At 46.9% G+C, this 20041-nt stretch overlaps 1 protein-coding gene across 4 annotated transcripts in view; it reads left to right on the forward strand.

Annotated features, from left to right (window-relative positions):
- ASAP1 (ArfGAP with SH3 domain, ankyrin repeat and PH domain 1) overlaps positions 1 to 20041 on the forward strand; it is a 422920-nt gene that overhangs the window by 301024 nt on the left and 101855 nt on the right. For all 4 annotated transcript variants that reach the window (XM_060201453.1, XM_060201446.1, XM_060201440.1 and 1 more), the window contains 6 exons: positions 1764 to 1838; positions 2782 to 2831; positions 11267 to 11396; positions 12929 to 13014; positions 18056 to 18131; positions 19572 to 19658. In XM_060201453.1, coding sequence (XP_060057436.1) covers positions 1764 to 1838; positions 2782 to 2831; positions 11267 to 11396; positions 12929 to 13014; positions 18056 to 18131; positions 19572 to 19658 — 504 coding nt within the window. The remainder of the gene's footprint in view (positions 1 to 1763; positions 1839 to 2781; positions 2832 to 11266; positions 11397 to 12928; positions 13015 to 18055; positions 18132 to 19571; positions 19659 to 20041) is intronic.

Consider the following 20041-nt stretch of genomic DNA (forward strand, 5'->3'; position numbering starts at 1 on the left):
AGCTGTAGGCAGTATCTCTTTATTCTTGCAGGACGCAGCACAATCTAAGACGAGCTAAGCTAAACTCAAGGTAAAGTACTCTAAAACTCACAATGCTGTCTTTATATATACTTGCCAAGTAGGGTGGAAACAGGATGTGACATAGAGAGGGTGGATAGAAAAGTGACTGGTGAAAATCAGAGTGTGACAAAGAAAGGGCAGAGCAGGAGAGAATCTTATCACTGAACCACAATGCCCTGGAGGGAGGGTGGAACTTGTTAACAGTGATTATGTAAATAGAATAGTGTTAAGCAGGGGGGATTTAAACCAAATGAAACAGAAGGGGTCTCATGCATAACAACAGGTTAACTATTATTTCTACAACTCTGTCTAGATTTGTATAGATTTGCCCATTTTTCCCCATGGTTCAGTCGTCTTTTCCTTTCCAAGTCACACCTACACCTGTTACTACTTGCCAGTGTTCCTCCTTTTTTCTTTCTTCTCTCTCTGGGTCCTGCTGTTACAAAGCATTGTAACATCATTGTACAAAATATAGAGTTGGAGTTCAGAGCCCTCTGGTCATCTTCCCGTATCATTTCTCCCCCAGTGGGAATATGGACCAAACTTTTTGGGGGGTTTGTTGTTGTGGCGGTCTGGTGTCGGGCTGCACCGCGGAGAAGAGAGCGGACGTCCAGAGCAAAGGGGTACACAAATCTTTATTATAGGATGGGGGGGGGTTGGTTCAGACCACGTGAGGCCAGCCGGCAATGGCCGTCCCCACTACCTGACCACAGGGGGAGAGCAGGGGGCAAGATCTCAGAGAGGGAGAGCTGAGAGCCCAGAGGGGGGGTGGGGTGAGGGGGCTTTTTATTGGGCGACAACCAGGGGTGACATGTGGGGCCAGGATTGGTTGAAGGGGGCACTGCTAGGATTTCGCGGGGCATAGTAAAACCTGGGGGCGGAGACTGCATCAGAATAACTCCTCAGCAACAGGGGTTGCAGGAGGTGGAAGGCCTGGCTTCTGTCATTGCTTCTCCACTGGACATGGGTGTCGGCAGGTGGATCCACACCCCCAGCCTTCTTTTCTCTTTCCCTAGTGGGGCAGGGTTTCTGGGGAGGTGAGGATCTGGGACACAATGGTGAGGCCGTCTGCCCAGAGGTGACACCTTTTTGTATTATCGTAAAATCCAGAAGACCCATGTGCCAGTGCCTTAGAACATTGAACCCAACCTATATTCCAACAATAGGTTGCACTTTCTAAATAGCTTGTTTTGTTTAAAGTCTTCAGTGTGTGCATGCATATACATACGTGTACACACACACACACACACACACACACCGGAAATCAAATCCACAGCCTCCTGTTATGTGCCAAGCATGCACTCTGCCAGTAAGCCCCACCTCCAGGCCAGTATCTTGTCTCTTTAATAAAACCTAGGCACTAAAACACAGCCGAGCAGAACAGTCAAAGTCCTGTTCTCATAGCACTTCCGTTCCGATGGAGGAGACGAGTATCCATGTGAATACTCCAGTTAGTTTCCTGAAGAAACATTTAAAGAAATGGTTTGCAGCCCCGTGGCTCAGGGTCCAGAAGCACAAGCCGGGGTTCAGGTCCCTGCTCTCTGCTCGAGCAGAGCTGTAGCTTGGCGCCAGCCCTCACCCTCCCCACACGGGGGTCCTGGCGGTCAAGGGAGACGGTGTGTGTAGACTGGTCATCGAGGTAGGCTTCACGATTGATCTGTATGCGCTTTGTAATTGTCTCTCATCTCTGCTTTGCATTGCAGCTTCAGGGCCTGAGCCACAATGTGATCTTCACCCTGGATTCCTTGTTGAAAGGAGACTTGAAGGGAGTCAAAGGAGTAAGTGTTCAGAAATTTGAATTCTCTTTAAAGGATTGGTGTCCACCCTATCTGTCACCACCACCCTTCTAAGGTCATAGTGGTGCTTGTGCTTGAACGGCATTATAAGCACTTTATTTTAGCATTTGTTCATGAGAAAGAAAGAAAGAAAGAAAGGAAGGAAGGAAGGAAGGAAGGAAGGAAGGAAGGAAGGAAGAAAGAAAGAAAGAAAGAAAGAAAGAAAGAAAGAAAGAAAGGGGAGAGAGAAAGAAATGGACAGCACTCTGGTACATATGCTGCCGGGGATTGAACTCCATACCTCACGCTTGAGAATCTAATGCTTTACCCACTGAGCCACCTCCCCGGACCACTGTAAGCATTTTTTAAAGAATGTTTCATTTTATTTATTTATTTACTTATTTATTTGAGTCTGAGAGGAATTGAGTGGGGAGATAGGGAGGAAGCAAGACAGACACCTGCAGCCCTGCTTCACCACTCGTGAAGTTTTCCCCCTACAGGTGGGGATCAGGGGCTTGAACCTGGGTCCTTGTGCACTGTAATGTGAGTGCTTAACCAGGTGCGCCACCAACGTCGCCCACAAGCACTTCTAACATAAAGGTATTTTGGGGTAACACATACCGTTTCACATGATGATGATGTCTGAGGATTAAGATGAGACGCTGCCAAGAGAGTCTGAGGAGAGCTCGGTGGCTGAGGGACACCTATCCTGCATCCCCCAGAGGCAGGTGACCGTCACACAGCCTCTCAGAGCCTCTGGGCGCTGCTGCAAAGTGCAGGAACGCTCACCGCCCCCCTCTGCCCCTCCAGCTCCCTGTGTGTTGTCAGCAGTGTGGGGGAAGCTCCCAGAGTCCTAGAAGGAAGCACATTTGCTGAGGTGTCATTTCAAAAAGTATTTACCTCGGAGCAAAAGCCCATTCAAGATTTCACTTTCTCTTTTTCTAAGGATCTCAAGAAGCCGTTTGACAAAGCTTGGAAAGATTATGAGACAAAGTTGTAAGTGACTTTATTTGTTTGATTGTAATGAAGGGCGAAATCCATAACGAGTAGCTAGTATCTGTAGAGGGAGACTGGTTTACTGCATCCTTGTCGGGGCTGAGTGGGCGTGCAAACCTCAAGGAAAAGTGCCCAGGCTGCCCCTGCTGACCACCCAGAGTCAGGTGTACTTTGCTCGCAAGTATTTTGGCATTCACAACCAATGTGAACCGTCACATTACAGAGCTATACCCAGCAACCTGTTATCATTGTTGTTATTATTATTATTATTATTTTATTATTAGTGTTTAACAGATCATGCATGACATATCCATGTCACAAAGTAATAATAATATGAATTTATAGAAGTGGTTACATCTGCCTGTCTACCAGAGTGGTTGGCTTGCAGTACCGCCTCTCAACTATTTTTAAGGCTCTAAGTGTTTCTCAGTGTGAGGTAGGGAGAAACCGGGCAGCCTGAGAGCAGACTTCAGAGCACTGCACAGGTCTCACTGAGGGAGGTGCTGGGGGTTGAGCCTGGACCGTCTGACCGCAGGCACGGAAGCCTTTTTGCATGACCAGTATGCTGTCTCTCCAGCCCAAGGCCCTCGTGCCTTTCAGTTCAGTGTTCTAGTCACTGCACCACCTTCTGGGCTACCCAGCTTGGAACTTTACCTGTCTGTTTATAGACCAGGCATTTGAACCCTAGAGAAACAAGAGGCTCGCAGAATCTTTGTTTTTGTTTTTTTTTTCTCCTCCAGGGTGTCGCTGGGGTTCAGTGCTGGCGCTATGAATCCACTGCTTCTAGACAGGACACGAGAAATTGAGAGGGGGAGGAGGTAGAAAGGAAGGGAGAAAGATAGACACCTGCATGCCGCTCTTGTGGGGAGGCCTCTTCTCAGGCGCAGATTGCTGGCGTGCCCACCCGGTTGTGCACCAGATGTGGGGGTCTAGGAGAATGTCACCCTGTCGGGCTGAGCTTCATTGACGGGAGACAGACCACCCGGGACTCATGGCTGGGTTGTACGCAGTATCTCTTTATTCATGCAGGACGCAGCGCAATCTATACCAAGCTAAGCTAAACTCAACTAAAACGAACAATGTTGTCTTTATATATACTTCCCAAGTAGGGCGTGAACAGGATGTGACATAGAGAGGGTGGAGAGAAAAGTGACTGGTGAAAATCAGAGAGTGACAAGGAGAGGGGGCGGAGCAAAAACATATCATGAACCAGTGGGGATTGAACCAATGCCCTGGAGGGAGGGTGGTGCTTGTTAACAGCGGTTATGTAAATGGAATAGTGTTAAGCAGGGGGGATTTAAACCAAATGAAACAGAAGGGGTTTTTAAAAGCATACCAACATCACCCGAGGCAGCAGGGGCTGAGTCTGCGGACTCACTCTGTGCCCGAGAGCAGAGATGACCCGGAGACCACGCTGATAGCAGTGAACCGATTATTGATCAGAGAGGCAAAGCTTTTAAGGGGTTGCAGAAGGAGGTAGCTTGTTTATACCAAATATGGTTAAAGCAGAAAAGTGGCAGAGCGAGGTAAGGGGTGGGGAAAGCTATCAGGTGAGTGAGGTAAGGAATGAGGAAGCTGGGCGTTGATGTGCATGGCTGTAGGGGTCCTTGCGTGTCAGGAGGGTGAGGTTTGGTTATTGGCTTATTCAGAAGGGCAAGAACAAAGAAGTGAGAAAAGGGGCCTCTGATAGCATCTGTGTGAGCAGGAGAGCCGTTCTGGGAATGAGGAAGTAGGGTGATCCATGGCTAGCAGACAGAGAGGTGTCCTGAGGGCGGAGAGAAGATGGGTCAGGTATGATAACTTCTGGTAGCTTTTGAATGAGCACACCATTGTATTGGGAATGCGGATTCCCTGTGAGGCTGAGAGTCTGACGGGTGAAGCTGAGCCTGAAGGCCGTTCTCTCCCATGCTCTCTGGAAGAGAGAGGCTGACGGGAAGACCGTGTTCCTCAGGCAGCCATCTTTCAATGGGAGGTTCCCCCCGGCTCAGCCATATCCTCAGTTTCCCTACACCTGCAGACCTGCTCCACCACTTCTGAAGCTTCCCCCCTTCAGTTGGAGTGTGGAGGCTCGTACCCAGATCCTCGCGCTGGTCCTTGCGCCTAGTTTTGTGTGCACTTAACCAGGTGCACCACACAGCCCGGCTCCCCAGAAAGTCTTAAAGCTTGTGTCTGGGTGCTGTCTCCCCAGGTGTTTGTGCAGGCTGTGGGGAAGAGAGAGAGAGAGAAGTTTTTTTCTTTTCTCGTATTTTTTTTTATTTATTGGGGGATTAAGGGTTTACAGCCGACAGGGAAATACAGTAGCCACGGCTCTGGGGCAGGGAGGAGGGGGTTCAGGTCCTAGAACATGATGACAAAGGAGGACCGAGTTGGGGGGTATTGTTATGTGGAAATGTTCTGCATGTGCAAACTATTGTATTTACTGTCGACTGTAAACCATTAATCCCCCAACAAAGAAAAAAAATACAGTAGTCGGTCCATGTGTAACATTTCTCAGTTTTCCATGTAACAAGTCAACCCCCTCTAGGTCCCCCTCTGCCATCATGCTCCAGGACCTGACCCCCCCACCAGAGTCCTTTACTTTGGTGCAGTACAGAGAGGGATTTAAAAGCATCTAATGACCATCTTGAATGTAACCGTGAGTAACTGTACACTTAAGAGAATAAAGTCCTTTCCCTAGACAGCAGCACAGCAGCAGGAGCAAGAGAAAAAGAAGGCTGAAGAGTGAGTATTTCTGGTCTACCAGTCCTTCCGTAGTCACTCGTGTCACTAGGTGTGCTGTTGGGGTCCTGCTGCCTTAGGAACGCTTGTGCGTTGGCAATTTGTAAATGCAGCTGAGAACAGAGATTCTTAACACGCCAGCTGACGTGCACGGGTGCCGTGGGCCATTTTGTCTGCCGAAACGAAATGAGGTCATGGATGCTCACAGTGTGACCTGAGCACTGTGCTGCCCAGGGCATCTGCATGCACGCTAAACAGAATAGAGCTAAGTACTTAGAAAAGAGGACCAGGAGGAGGAAAGAAAAGGTTTGCTCTAGACTTACTGTGGCATGTATCTCCTTTGCAGGAAACAGGAACACCAGAATGTGGTGTTCACAGGTATATATATATACATACACACATACACATACATACATATAGACATACACACACATACACAAACACATACATACATATACACATACACACATACATACATATACACATACACACATACACATATATACATATACACATACACACATGCATACACATACACACACATACATATACACATACACACATACATATACACATACATACATATACACATACACATATATACATATACACATACACACATGCATACACATACATATACACATACATATACACATACACACATACATACACACATACATATACACATACATATATACATATACACATACACACATGCATACACATACACATACACACATACATATACACATACACACATACATACACATACACACATACATATACACATACACACATACATATACATATACACATATACACATACAGACATACATATACATACATATATATACATACACACATACATACACACACATGCCTTGTCAGCAAGAGGGCAGTCAGTATGGGATGGTGTAATTCAGGGGCCAGGCAGTGGGCGGCACACCTGGTTAAGCAACTTGCTATGAAGTGCAAGGACCTGTGCCAGGAGCCAGATTCGAGCCCCCGGCTCCCCACCTACGGGGGACACTTCACAAGCAGCAAAGCAGGTCTGCAGGTGTCTGTCTGTCTGTCTCTCTCCTCCTCTGTCACCCCTCCTTCCTCAGTTTCTCACTGTTCTAGCTAGTAAAGTGAAAAAATAACCGCCAGGAACAGTGGGCTCCTAGTGCCGGCAATAACTCTGGAGGCAAAGAATGACTTTAAACAAATAAACAGGACGGTATAACTCTATACAGATACCCAGGCATGGCTGGGAGGTAGTTGTGAGAGCGCCCACGCTCGAGCCCCGGCACCATGTGGCAGCTCCGCGCACGAGGGGCTTCACAAGCTGGAGCAGTGCTGTGCCATCTCTCTCCCTGTCTCTCCCTCTCCATTTCTGTCTGTGATTGAAAAGGGGAAGCAGAGTCCCCTGGGAGCAGTGGGAGGATGCCAGTCCCTGTTCAGGGCGCCATTTGCCGGACTAGCTTCGCGGGCGGGAGACAGACGACCAGGGACTCATGGCTGAGCTGTACGTAGTATCTCTTTATTCATGTGGAACGCAGCACAATTTAAGCCATCCTATCTAAACTAAACTAAACTATATATAATTACAATCCTATCCTTATATATACTGGCCAAGTAGGGTGGAAACAGGATGTGACGTAGACAGGGTGGAGAGAAAAGTGACTGGTGAAAATGAGGGTGTGACAAGCAGAGGGGGCGGAGCAGGCGAGAATTCTACCACTGAACCACCAATGCCGTGGAGGGAGGGTGGTGCATAGTTAGTGATTTATGTAAATAGACCGCAGCTTTCAGTGGGATCAAACCAATGCCATACAGGCATGCCCGTGCTTAGTTAAGCAGGATTAGAGACAGAAGCTTTAAGCCAGGGGAGCTGGCATACTACCCAACATCTCCCCCCTTTCTTTTTAACTAATGGCCATAGTATCAGGAGTGTGGGTTGAACAGAAACCTTTATCGTACAGGCGTTTTCAAAAGAACTGGCATAAGACATGGAGAAACAAAATAGGAGAGCAGCAAGAACCAGTGTGATGACAAGGGGAGGCCTGAGGGGGCCGTTTCCTGCCTCAAAGGGCAAGGCCTAGCAGGCAAAAGGGCATCTCTTGCCTCTGGGGCCATCTATTGCCTAAAAGGGCGTTTCCTGCCTCTGTGGGCATCTCTTGCCTCTGGGGACATTTCCTGCCTCTGTGGGCATGACCTAGTAAGGAGGGGGAGTTGAGTTTAGTTTCGCTTGGCTTAGATTGTGCTACGTTCCACATGAATAAAGAGATACTGCGTACAGCTCAGCCATGAGTCCCTGGTCGTCTGTCTCCCACCCGCGAAGCTAGTCCGGCAAATGGCGCCCTGAACAGGGACTGGCAGGAGGATTCGGATGCAGAGTTCTAGTGGCATAAACAAGTAAGGAAAGCTTACATGCTGGTTGGGGACCACAGTACCTGGCCGTCAGTACTGCAGAAGTCGCAGAACACACAGCATTCTGAGGCGCTCCAGACAGCCTCTGTGTACCTGCCACAGGGCTGATGAACCACCTAGTGTTTGCTTGTCTGTGCTGTCTTCCAGAATCTATAACGAGTCGGTTTATGCTGCACATACAGGTTCTTTTTTAAAACTTTATTTAGGGGCCAGGCGGTGGCACACCCGGTTAAGCACACACACGTGACAGTGCGCAAGGACCCAGGTTCAGGCCCCCGCTCCCCACCTGCAGGAGGAAAGCCTCACGAATGATGCAGCAGGGCTGCAGGTGTCTCTCTCTCTCCTTCTCTGTCTCCTTTTCCCATTCTCAATTTCTCTCTGTCTGTATCCAATAATAAATAAAGATTTAAAAATGTTTTAAATGGGAGTCGGGCAGTAGCGCAACAGGTTAAGCACAGGTAGTGCGAAGCTCAACGACCGGAGTAAGGATCCCAGTTCAAGCCCCCGGCTCCCCACCTGCAGGGGAGTCGCTTCACAGGCGGTGAGGCAGGTCTGCAGGTGTCTGTCTTTCTCTCCCCCTCTGTCTTCCCCACCTCTCTCCATTTCTCTCTGTCCTATCCAACGACAACATCAATTATAACAACAAGTCAACAAGGGCAACAAAAGAGAATAAAAATTTTTTTTAAAAATTTAAAATATATTAAAAATAAATAATTTTTAAATGGTTTATTGTATTAATTAGAGAGGGAGAGAGAGAACCAGAGCATCCCTCAGACACATAGGATACAGGGATCAAATTCAGGGCCTCATGCTAAGGATCCGAGCGCTCCACTGTCCACTGCACCATCTCCCAAACCATTTGTGTGGGGGGTGGGGTGTGTGTGTATGTATGTGTGTGTATGTATGTGTGTGTGGGGTGTGTGTGTATGTGGGGTGTGGGGGGGGCTGTAGGGGGTGTGTATATGGGGATGTGTGTGTATGTGGGGAGGTGTGAGTGTGTGTATGTGGGTGGGGTGTGTGTATGTGGGTGGGGTGGGTGGGGGTGTGTGTGTATGTGGGCGGGGAGTGAGTATGTGGTGTGTGTGGTGTGTGTGGGGGTGGGGTGTGTGTGATATGGGGGGGGGTGAGTGTGTGTGGGGTGTGTGGGTATGTGGGGGGGGGGTTTCCTCCAAAATAGAGACTAGCAACAAGTAGGTAGGGAGTGTGCTTGCCATGGAAACACACGCACTCTCTACCCAGACCCCCAGCTGCCCAGTCTCTGACCTTCTCCGGTTCTTCACCTGCCGCCCGGTTTGCCACGTCTGTGCCCCAGCTGTGCCTTTGCGCTGCTGTTTGGTTCCAGCTTCATTGCATAGTAACAGGGTCTCGCTTCCTTGCACAGCTGCTCCCTTCACTTCCCACCCCACTGGTGTCTGGTATCATCAGTGCGGTGGTTTATAGCTGACAGTCTCTGGTTGGGGCCAGGTGGTGGCGTACCTGCTTAGTAAACACACACGTTGCCGTGCACACGGTCCCAGTTCAAGCCCCTGGTCCTCGCCTGCAGAGTGGTGAAGCAAGGCTGCAGGCGTCTCTCTGTCTCTCTCCTTCTCTAGCTCCCTCTTCCCTCTCAACTCCTGGCTGTCTCTAGCCAATAAGTAAAGAGAATAAAAATTTAACAGAGACAGGAAACCTGTGGTTAAGCACTGTCGGATGCTTAATATTTTATGGCTATAAATATTAATTGCCAAACTTTATAATATAGTACTAAGCTTCTGTTTTAGCAGAATGTTTTTTTTTCTGAATGAATTACCTCATGTCTTCATTTGCTTTGACCTGTGTGAATCTTCTGTAATTTTTTTTTAATTGCATTTTAACAGATGTTCTTGTGTATATATATACCACAGCTTTCTCAACTACTCATCTGTTGTTGGGCACCTGGTTTGCCACCAGATTTTAGCTATTACAAATTGTGCTGCTGTGAACATAGGTGTGCACAGACCTTTCTGGTTGGGTGTTATGGAGTCCTTAGGGTATATCATTAGGATCTATTTTTTGCCTGCAGGGTTATCACTGGAGCTCCGTGCCTGCACTACAAATCCACTGCTCCTGGAGGCCATTATTTCCCCCAGTTTTGTTGCCTTTGTTGTTATTATTGTTGTTGTCGTTGTTGGATAGAACAGAGAGAAATGGAGAGAGGAGGGGAAGACAGAGGGGGAGAGAAAGACAGACACCTGCAGACCTTCTTCACCACCTGTAAAGCCACTCCCCTGCAGGTGGGGAGCCGGGGGCTCGAACCGGATCCTTATGCTGGTCCTTGCACTTTGCACCACGTGCGCTTAACCCGCTGCACTACTGCTCAACTCCATGAAATAAATAACTCTTAAGTTTCATAATCTATTGATGATCAGTACGCCCCTCAGGATTTCAACTATCTAATACATATTCTTTGTAAAGCGATTAACTGTTGTTTTCGCAGGGCTATGTTGTTTTCGCCGGGCTGGCTTCACGGGCGGGTAACAGACGACCAGGGACTCATGGTTGAGCTGTAGGCAGTATCTCTTTATTCATGCAGGACGCAGCACAATCTAAGCCAAGCTAAGCTAAAACTAACACTACAAACAATCTTATCCTTATAAATATACTAGCCCAGTAAGGTGGGAACAGGATGCGACGCAGAGAGGGTGGAGAGAAAAGTGACTGGTGAAAATCAGTGTGAGACAAGGAGAGGGGGCGGAGCAAAAACATATCATGAACCAGTGGGGATTGAACCAGTGCCCTGCAGTGGTTATGTAAATAGAATACAGTGGTTATGTAAGTAGAATACTGTGTTAAGCAGGGGGTATTAAACCAGTGAAACAGAAGGGGTCTCATGCATACCAACAATTAACCAAGGGAGAAAGGGGACTTGAACTCTCTTCATGCCGACCACGCATCCATATGATCAAACTTGAAGGCTCAGGCAGTAGCACACCCAGTTAAGTGTACATGTTATCATGTTCAAGAAGCTGGGTTCGAGCCACCACTTCCCCACCTGCAGTGGCAAAGCTTTACGAGTGGTGAAGCTGTACTGCAGTTGTTTCTCTGTCTCTCTCCCTCTCTGTCTCCCCTTTTGTCAATTTCTCTCTGTCTCTGTCCAAGAAAAAAGTAAATAAAATATATGTATTTTTTTGAGATATGAAAAATAAAATCTAGGAGAGTTTCCTGTGTAACAATCCATCAAGTAGCATGTCCACTTTGAGTTTACATTTCCATTTGAGTTTGATGCAGCCAACAGGGAAAATGAGTGTACCGTTTTTTTATAATGATGACGTCCACTGTAATTTCAGTACAAAAATCGAGAAGGAGAAGAGAGAGCATGCAAAACAGCACGGGATGATCCGCACAGAGATCACTGGAGCCGAGATTGCTGAGGAAATGGAGAAGGAGAGGCGTCTCTTCCAGCTGCAGATGTGTGAAGTAAGAACAGAATCTTCAGCTATTACCTAAGACCCTGCAAGGCAGCAGTTTCTATACCTAAGTGTAGGATTTAATTCATCATTATCCAAGGGACTATTTCACAAAGACTCTAATCTCCATTTTTCTCCAAGACTTGTGGGCTCTGCCATTTCACTGTTGTCTCATTCTGAGACTTGGTCCTCTCAGGCTCTTTAAGCCAAAACAGGATTTCTTGGTGAGAACAGAATGTTGCTTGCGAGTGTGGTAAAACACGCTGATGGGGAATAACGCTGGTGAATGTTTATTTTCCTGGGTACAGGTTTAGAGCATGGTTTGTTTGGTTTTTGTTGTTGTTGTTGTTGTTTTTAACTATGTGTCCTGTTTGAGTGAAAGTTTATATGAAGTTGTAATTAAGGACTCTGAGCTCATGGGAGAAAATGCAGTGGACAGCATGCTGCCCTGGACGTACAGCAGTGGTTCTCAAACTGGCCTCCCACTGACTGCGGCTGCTCGGTGACCTAGAGACTGCTGCTGAACAATGGAATTCCCTCTACCATTTCCACACTGAAACGCACAGAAGTTGCTCAATTAAAATGTTTTTATTGAATTATTTTCTCCCTCCCTCAACCTTGACTCCTACATAAATGTCTCTGCTCATAAATAATTTCACACGACAAAAACAAATGACCTCAGAGAATATTGGCCAGTTGTAAAAATCAGAGCCAGTTAACTGCGGTCGCATCCACCATGTTGTCCCCTCAGGGTACTGTCAGTTCCCACGAGAAACCCTATTCCCGGAGTGCCTTGTTTCCTAGCCAATCCTGTCCCGATTTGTCACTTCCAGAGTTTCTCCCATAAAGGCCCTTCTGCTTCTGCCCCTCTCTCTTTTTTTGCCTGATTTTCACCTCGGTGACCTGATGCAGGGAAGGGTTGCTGTGCGTAGCGGGAGGTGGCCATTTTGCTAGCTCCACGTGGCCCGAACCGCTATGCTCTCACCCAACTCTGAGGTGCTCGTGTGAATAAAGATTTGTGTTCCCTCTCTGGTCTGGATCTCCTCTCTCTCCTCTGTATCACATCCCAACAATGCAAGGTTTTTTGTTTTTGTTTTTTAATATTTTTATTCTTTAGTTACATAGATTCTTTCTAATTCACCTCCTTGACCTTAAGGGGGGGGGGGGGGCTTCAACACATTATGACACATCCCCTGAAAGAGAGAATCTGACTTCTGTTTCTCAAAGGACAGTCAAGTTTTGATGAAATGAACTGGAAGTTTGAGATCTACTGCGGAATAGGGGAGACAGATAATTGGTTATTCCGGAATGGTTTGCAGTGTTTGACTGCTGGGTGTGTAGCAGACTAATCTTAACCCTTTGCATTTGATGCTAACACTCTAATCAGCGTGTCCACCGTGCCTGGGCTAAATCAGCATTCCCCAAACTAAGTCCACACTGTCTGAACAGCCATGGTGCACTGACCCGTGTTTGGCCACCGAGCTCACGGCTGAAGAACCTTGTCTGTAGTAATTCACCTGAAATTCTGTTTTATCTCCACAGTATCTCATTAAAGTCAATGAAATCAAGACCAAGAAGGGTGTGGACCTGCTGCAGAATCTTATCAAGTATTACCATGCACAGTGCAAGTAAGTGGAATATTGCAGGCCTAACGACTCGCCCAAGTAAGGCCTTCTCCCCACTTTGTTCATTTTCCTAATTCTCTTTCACCTCCCCCTCTCCTTTCTGGTCTTTATTTAGTCACTGTTTGTGGTGATATAATGGCTTTCCATCACCAAAAGTCAGTTTTCCCCACGTATAAATGTGTCAGGTGTTGACACAGTGTTGGAGTGAAAACAGTTTGAGTGTTGTGAGATCAAGTTTGCCTGTGAGAACAGGATGAAGACGAGCTACATCCTTGGCGTCCCACAGGAAACTCTGAAGTATGTTATGATGGTACCTGATTCTAGTTTAGATTAAAATGTTCAGTTTCATCTATTTCAATGCTTCCTAGAAATGTTTAAATGCTTTTAAACTTCCGTAGAAATAAGGGAATGTCTCTGCTACAGCATTTTGGCAGAAACATCTCATTTTACTTGACCAGCAAGCTCTTGATCTGACATACTAGGCATCTGTAGAGGAGAGTTTAAGCCACATAACTGAGTTTTCCATAAGACGAGATGCTTTGTAAGCCTTACACTCAGTACCCTTTGCTACAGAGGGTACAGAAGTGTGATTTCAGCCTGTACAACTATCTTTTTCTCCCCCCCCCCTCCGGGGTTATCGCTGGGGTTCAGTGCCTGTAGTACGAATCCACTGCTCCTGGGGGCCTTTCTCCCCCATTGTTGTTGCTCTTATTACCGTTGCTGCTGCTGCTGCTGTTGGATAGGACAGAGAGAATTTGAGAGGGAAGGGGAAGATGGAGAGAGAAGGACAGACACCTGCAGTCCAGCTTCACCACTTGTGAAGCGACTCCCCTTGCAGGTGGGGAGGTGGGGGCTCGCACTGGAATCCTTGGGCTTTGAACTATGTGCATTTAACCCAGTGCCCCGCCCCCCTATTTATCTATCTTTTTAAAAGGCAAAGTACAGCAACGACAAGGTGTTTTCTGCCCTCGGGAGTGAATTTTTTGGTGTAGTAAGTCAGGTTCATCATTGTTCGTTATGGGGGTTGGACGTGGCTCATGACACGAGGTAACAAAGCCGAGATTCGGGGAGTGGTGTGGAGCTGAGCTTGGGAATAGCACCCGGTGGCCACTGGAGCCTGGCAGAGGTAAAGTCATTCAAGACGGAGATAGATCAGTAGAAAGAAGCCCCACACAGGGCAAAGTTAGCCATGGGGCTGAGGACAGCATCAGGTTCTGCAAAAGACTTGCACGCCTAAAGTCCCAGGTTAGTCCACAGCGCGAGGGTCAGTCAGAGCTGATTAGTGCTCTGACATTCACTTGCTCTTTTTTTTTTTCTTCCTTCCTTCCTTTCATTCTTTCTTTCATTCCTTCTCCATGTCTCTCATATTGGGAAAAAAAAAATACCGTTGGGGACCAGGTGGTGATGCACCTGGTTAAGTGCACAGATTACACTGAGCAAGGATCAGGGTTCAAGTCCCTGGTCCCCACCTGCAGGGGGAAAGCTTCATGAGTGATGAAGCAGGGCTGCAGGGTCTCTCTCTGTCTCCCTCTCTTGTCATCCCTCCCCTCTCAATTTCTCTGTGTCTCTATCCAATAATAAATAAACTTTTAATTTTTTTAAAAAAACAAACACTTTTTTTTTTCCCACTAGGGTTATCTTTAGGGCTCAGTGCCTGCACAGCTCAGCTGCTCCTGGGAGCCATTTTTTTAGGATAAGAGACACAAAGAAATATAGAGAGAAGGAAAGACACCCGTATCACCTCTCCCTTCTTCCCTCTCTTAACCAAAACACTGATCAGTCTGGCTTATGGTGGTGTGGGGAATTGAACCTAGGACTTCAGAGCCTTAGGCATGAGAATCTCTTTGCATAACCATTATGCTATCTACCCCTACCCCCTCATATTAAAAATAATTTTTTTAAAAAAAAAGTCTCTGTGGGGAGTCGGGTGGTAGCGCAGTGGGTTAAGTGCACATGGCGCAAAGTGCAAGGACCGGCTAAAGATCCCGGTTCGAGCCCCTGGCTCCCCACCTACAGGGGTATTGCTTCACAGGCGGTGAAGCAGGTCTGCAGGTGTCTATCTTTCTCTCCTCTCTGTTTTCCCCTCCTATCCCTATTTCTCTCTGTCCTATCCAACAGCGACGACAACAATAAAACAACTAGGGCAACTAAAGGGAAAAAATAAATAAATATTTTTAAAAAATTCTCTGTGGAGGTAGACACAGTGGCACGGATGTAGTGTATTGGGATGGTAACACCACTGACCCTGCGACCCTGCCATTGACCCTCAGAACTCCGGCGTAGCAAGAAGCCTGGGCCAAACTACTTTTATGCACTTAGTCCTTCAAAAGTCCTAATAGATTGTGTGTGTGTGTGTCTGGGTGTGTCTCTGTGTGTGTGTGTGTGTCTGTCTGAGTGTTTGTGTGTGTGTGTGTCTGTCTGTCTGTCTCTGTGTTTGTGTGTGTGTGTGTGTCTGTCTGTGTGTGTCTCTGTGTGTCTCTGTGTGTGTGTCTGTGTGTCTCTGTGTGTCTGTGTGTCTCTGTGTGTCTCTGTGTGTGTCTGTGTGTCTCTGTGTGTGTGTCTGTGTGTCTCTGTGTGTGTGTCTGTGTGTGTGTCTGTGTGTGTGTGTGTGTGTGTGTGTGTGTGTGTGAGAGAGAGAGAGAGAGAGAGAGAGAGAATAAAGCTTTCTCTACTGAGATTCTCTTGTGAGAAGAGGTAATCCAAGGACCTAACTCCCCTCCCAAAGTGGTTTTCAGTACAAACCCGGGTGGTGCCCCCCATGAATGTGCCTCAGGCGATTCGGTGCAGATGACCACAGTTGCCACAGTGGAAATACAAAGGGAGCAGCCGAGCTTTTGACTTGCGGTGCCCGTTCCAGCTCGCTCACTTGCGTCTCAGACATGAACACTGTCAGTAACATCCTGTTTTAAAACAAGCACGATTAACCTCCAGCTCAACCATTTCTTTTGCCACCTAACAATTATCATTCTGTCATGGCGTCGCAGTTCAGATCATGCCAGTCATCTTTCCTGTCGTGTCCCTTCTCTGGGAGTACGGACCAGAATTCTTTTTGGCACGCAAAAGGAAATGCCTACCTATGTAAATCCTTGTCCCACACTTACTACGGCAGGGGTAGCTGGAGCAAGTCAAGGACTCGATCTATGCTGAGTTTACCCTTTATGGTCTTGTCAATATTTCCATTTTATAAACAAAAATTAAATATCTTGGGGAGATGTGGAACTACACCCCTGTGGCAGTAACAATGTTGTAAATCAACACTCCCTCTGATAGGACATCTAAGAAAATTCAGCGGAGATGGGATTGAAGTGCATATCATGAACTCACCAGGTGAATTGGCAGTAAATAAAGTAACTCGTGTCAGGTGCTTTGCATGCTGGGCACATGACAAACACTCCGCAGATGTCAGCATGTGCACCCATACATTTGTGCTGGGTTAAGCCTTATTTTTTGCCTCCAGGGTCATTGCTGGGGCTCGGTGCCAGCAAAATGAATCCACTGCTCCTGGCGGCCTTTTTTTTTTTTTCATTTTATTGGATAAGACAGAGAGAAATTGAGAGAGCAGAGTGGGAGACAGAGGGGGAGAGAAAGACAGACACCTGCAGACCTGCTTCATTCACCACTTGTGAAGGAACCCTCCTGTAGGTGGGGAGTCAGGGGCTTGAACCGGGACCCTTGCACAGGTCCTTGCATTTTGTACTATGTGGACTTAACGCAGTGCACCACCACTCACCACCCCACCCCCGAACTTGGATAAGACTTTCCAAAACCATTGGTGCCTTTGATTTAACATGCTGTGTGGGTTTTTTTTGGTTTTTGGTTTTTGTTTAAGATTTCATTTATTTATTAATGAGAAAGATGAGAGAGAGAACCAGACATCACTCTGGTACATGTGCTGCTGTTGATTGAACTCAGGACCTCATGCTTGCGAGTCTAATGCCTTAGCCATTGCGCCACCTCCCAGACCACCATGCTGTGCGTTTTAAGTGTATATTAAAACAAAGGAATCTTTGGGGTCGGGCAGCAGGTTAAGCACACGTGGCACAAAGCACAAGGACCAGCGTAGGAATCCTGGTTCGAGCCCCTGGCTCCTCACCTACAGGGGAGTCACTTGGTGAAGCAGGTCTGCAGGTGTCTGTCTTTCTCTCCCCCTCTCTGGCTTCCCCTCCTCTCTCCATTTCTCTCTGTCCTATCCAACAATGACCGACATCAACAACAACAATAATAACCACAACAAGGCTACAACAACAAGGGCAACAAAAGGGGGGAAAATGGCCTCCAGGAGCAGTGGATTCATGGTGCAGGCACTGAGCCCAGGCAATAACCCTGGAGGCAAAAAAAAAGAAGGGGGGGATCTTAGAGACCTACCTGAATGGTGTCCCAACTCCTGCCTTTATTTTTAGGGTAGTCATAGCCTTCCTTAGAGAATCTGAAATGACTTCACAATGTTTCACTGGCTACTGTGTCTTTCTCATGAATTCAAATATATATAGGACTGGGCGCTGGCGTACCTGGTTAAGCGCACACATTACAGCACACAAAGACCTGGGTTCAAGCCCCTGGTCCCCACCTGCAGGGGGCAAACTTCACAATTGGTGAAGCAGGGCTACAGGTGTTTCTCTTGTGTCATTCCCTCTTGATCTCCCCTCTCCTCTCAATTTCTCCCTGTCTCTATCCAATAATATGTAAAAATACACTTTTAAAAATTTTGAAAAGAGGGTTCAAATATGGCACATGCAGGAGAGACTGTTCTGTGGATAGGTGGGTGTGTGGGGAATCACTTTGTAGGGAAACATGAGGTGCAGCTCGCATTCGCACTGTGGTATCTACTGGCACACGCCGAACGGTGGCCACGGGGTTCGGCTTGGTTTGCTCTTCTGTACGTCATCACGAAGCGCCGAAGTTTGTCTCTTTGCTTGTTGGTATTCTGCAGAGACAAATTGGTAAGCATTTATTTGTATGTGAGTGTTTTCAGCTTTTGCAGTGAGTTTTGGCTCCTTTCCATTGATGATGCTGCTGGTAAATATTTGATGTTTTCTCATTATAGTTTCTTTCAAGATGGCTTGAAAACAGCTGATAAATTGAAACAGTACATTGAGAAGCTGGCTGCTGACTTATATAATGTAAGTTCTATGCTGATAAGATAATGTAATAATGTAAGTTCTATGTATCCAAGTTGATTTCGTGGGTATTTGTCACTAAACTTGGGGTCTGTATAACAAGAATATAATTGAACGGAAGACAAGGTTAAATTGCTGTCAAAATAAACTTAGAACAGATACACAAGTTGCCTTTAAAACAAGCCTTTTATGCCTGAGCCTCTAGAAGGTCGCAGGTTCAGTCCCTGGCACCACCACAAACCCAGCTGACCAGATATTCCAGAGTATGCTTTTGGGCGCAGGAAGAGCAGGGAGCGTAGAAGATATCCCAGAGTATGCTTCTGAGCGCAGGAAGAGCAGGGAGCGTAGAAAGTGCAGATGACTGGGAGTTCCATGTGTTATCCATTCAGGATTCCGGGAGTTCTCTTTGATGTGTGATTGCAGAATGAATGTTTGATCTTGAAAAAGCAAAGCATTGCCAGTCTCTGAGTGTACAGGTCTATGGATTTTTTGGTTTTTACTGGCTTGTTTTATGTTTTCCCTTGATACCTAGGTTTTCTTTTTATATGACAACTTTTAGGGAAGAAATAAAAAGCTAAATGCCTTTGTACAAGCTCCAAACTTTTCACTGTAACTGACTTGTCAGTGAATATGGCTCACTGTTTCACAAGTGAAACTAATTATGCTCAAATAAGGCTGGATACAGAACTCCGGTGGCGGAAGTTGTGTGGGATTGTATCCCTCTCATCCTCATCTTGTCGATCATTACTAAATCAGTTTAAAAAAAAAAAAAGAATTATAAATAAAAACATACTTTTGTGTAACTTTAATAATAAACAACCAAACATCTTTTAATATGGTTCAAGTTGCAGCTAAGTTCCAAATGATTTTTAAAACATTACAGAGAAGCCAGGCGGGAGCACATGCATTACAATATGCAAGGGCCTGGGTTCAACCCCCAGCCCCCACCCGTACAGGAAAAGCTCCATGAGCAGAGGGGCAGTGTAACAGGTGTCTCTCTGCCTCTCTTACCTCTCTCTCTCTCTCTCTCCTGTCCCTCCCTCTTTGTCTCCCCTGCCCTCTCTCTGTTTCTGTCCTTCCCTCTCAGTCTCTGTTCCTATCCAATAAATAAAATTCTAAAAGCACACAGTTGTTCGTAAGTCTCGGATCTACTGGATTCCAGTCACTCAAGAATCCTTTTATGAGCTCTTAAGCACATTGTGCTGTGTTCACCGCCACCCTTCAGAGAGCCAGAAGCAAAGGAGTCACCGTCGTAGACACAGCTCCTTTGAAAGCGCACACCAGTGTTCATTGTCTAGCTCCCACATGTGTCACTTACTGAGAAGCATGCTGCACTGACTGAGTCCACTGACGCCAGAACTCACTAGTGCTTCTCCCAAGATAAGAACGTGCATTTTCTAATTTCAGAAGATACGTAAAAGAAGTCCTGTTTTCTTCCTGTAGATAAAACAGACCCAGGATGAAGAAAAGAAACAGCTGACTGCACTTCGGGACTTAATAAAATCTTCTCTTCAGCTGGACCAGAAAGAAGTAGGTGATTTGCTTGTTTCCAGAGAGTCAGTAGAGTGCACGTGGCTTGGGCTGGTCACCTTGGTGTCCCCCAGGTTCTCCCATCCTGCCACAGTGGTGGTTGGCACTGATGTGATACGATACGAGGCTGAATCTGCCATGTTACCCAGCACAGAAAGCGAGTTTCCAGGGGCCAGGCGGTGGTGCACCCGTTAGGTACTAAGCACCGAGAACTGTGCAAGGATATGGGTACAAGCCCCTGCTTCCCCACCTGATGCTTCATAAGCGGTGAAGCAGGTCTGCAGGTGTCTGTCTTTCTCTCTCTTTCTCTGTCTCCCCTCCTCTCTCAGTTTCTCTCTGCCCTATCCAATAAAATTGGAAAATTGGCCACCAGGAGCAGTGGA

This window comes from Erinaceus europaeus, chromosome 1 (genome assembly GCF_950295315.1).
Source record: "Erinaceus europaeus chromosome 1, mEriEur2.1, whole genome shotgun sequence".
In the NCBI taxonomy this organism is placed as follows: Eukaryota; Metazoa; Chordata; class Mammalia; order Eulipotyphla; family Erinaceidae; genus Erinaceus; species Erinaceus europaeus.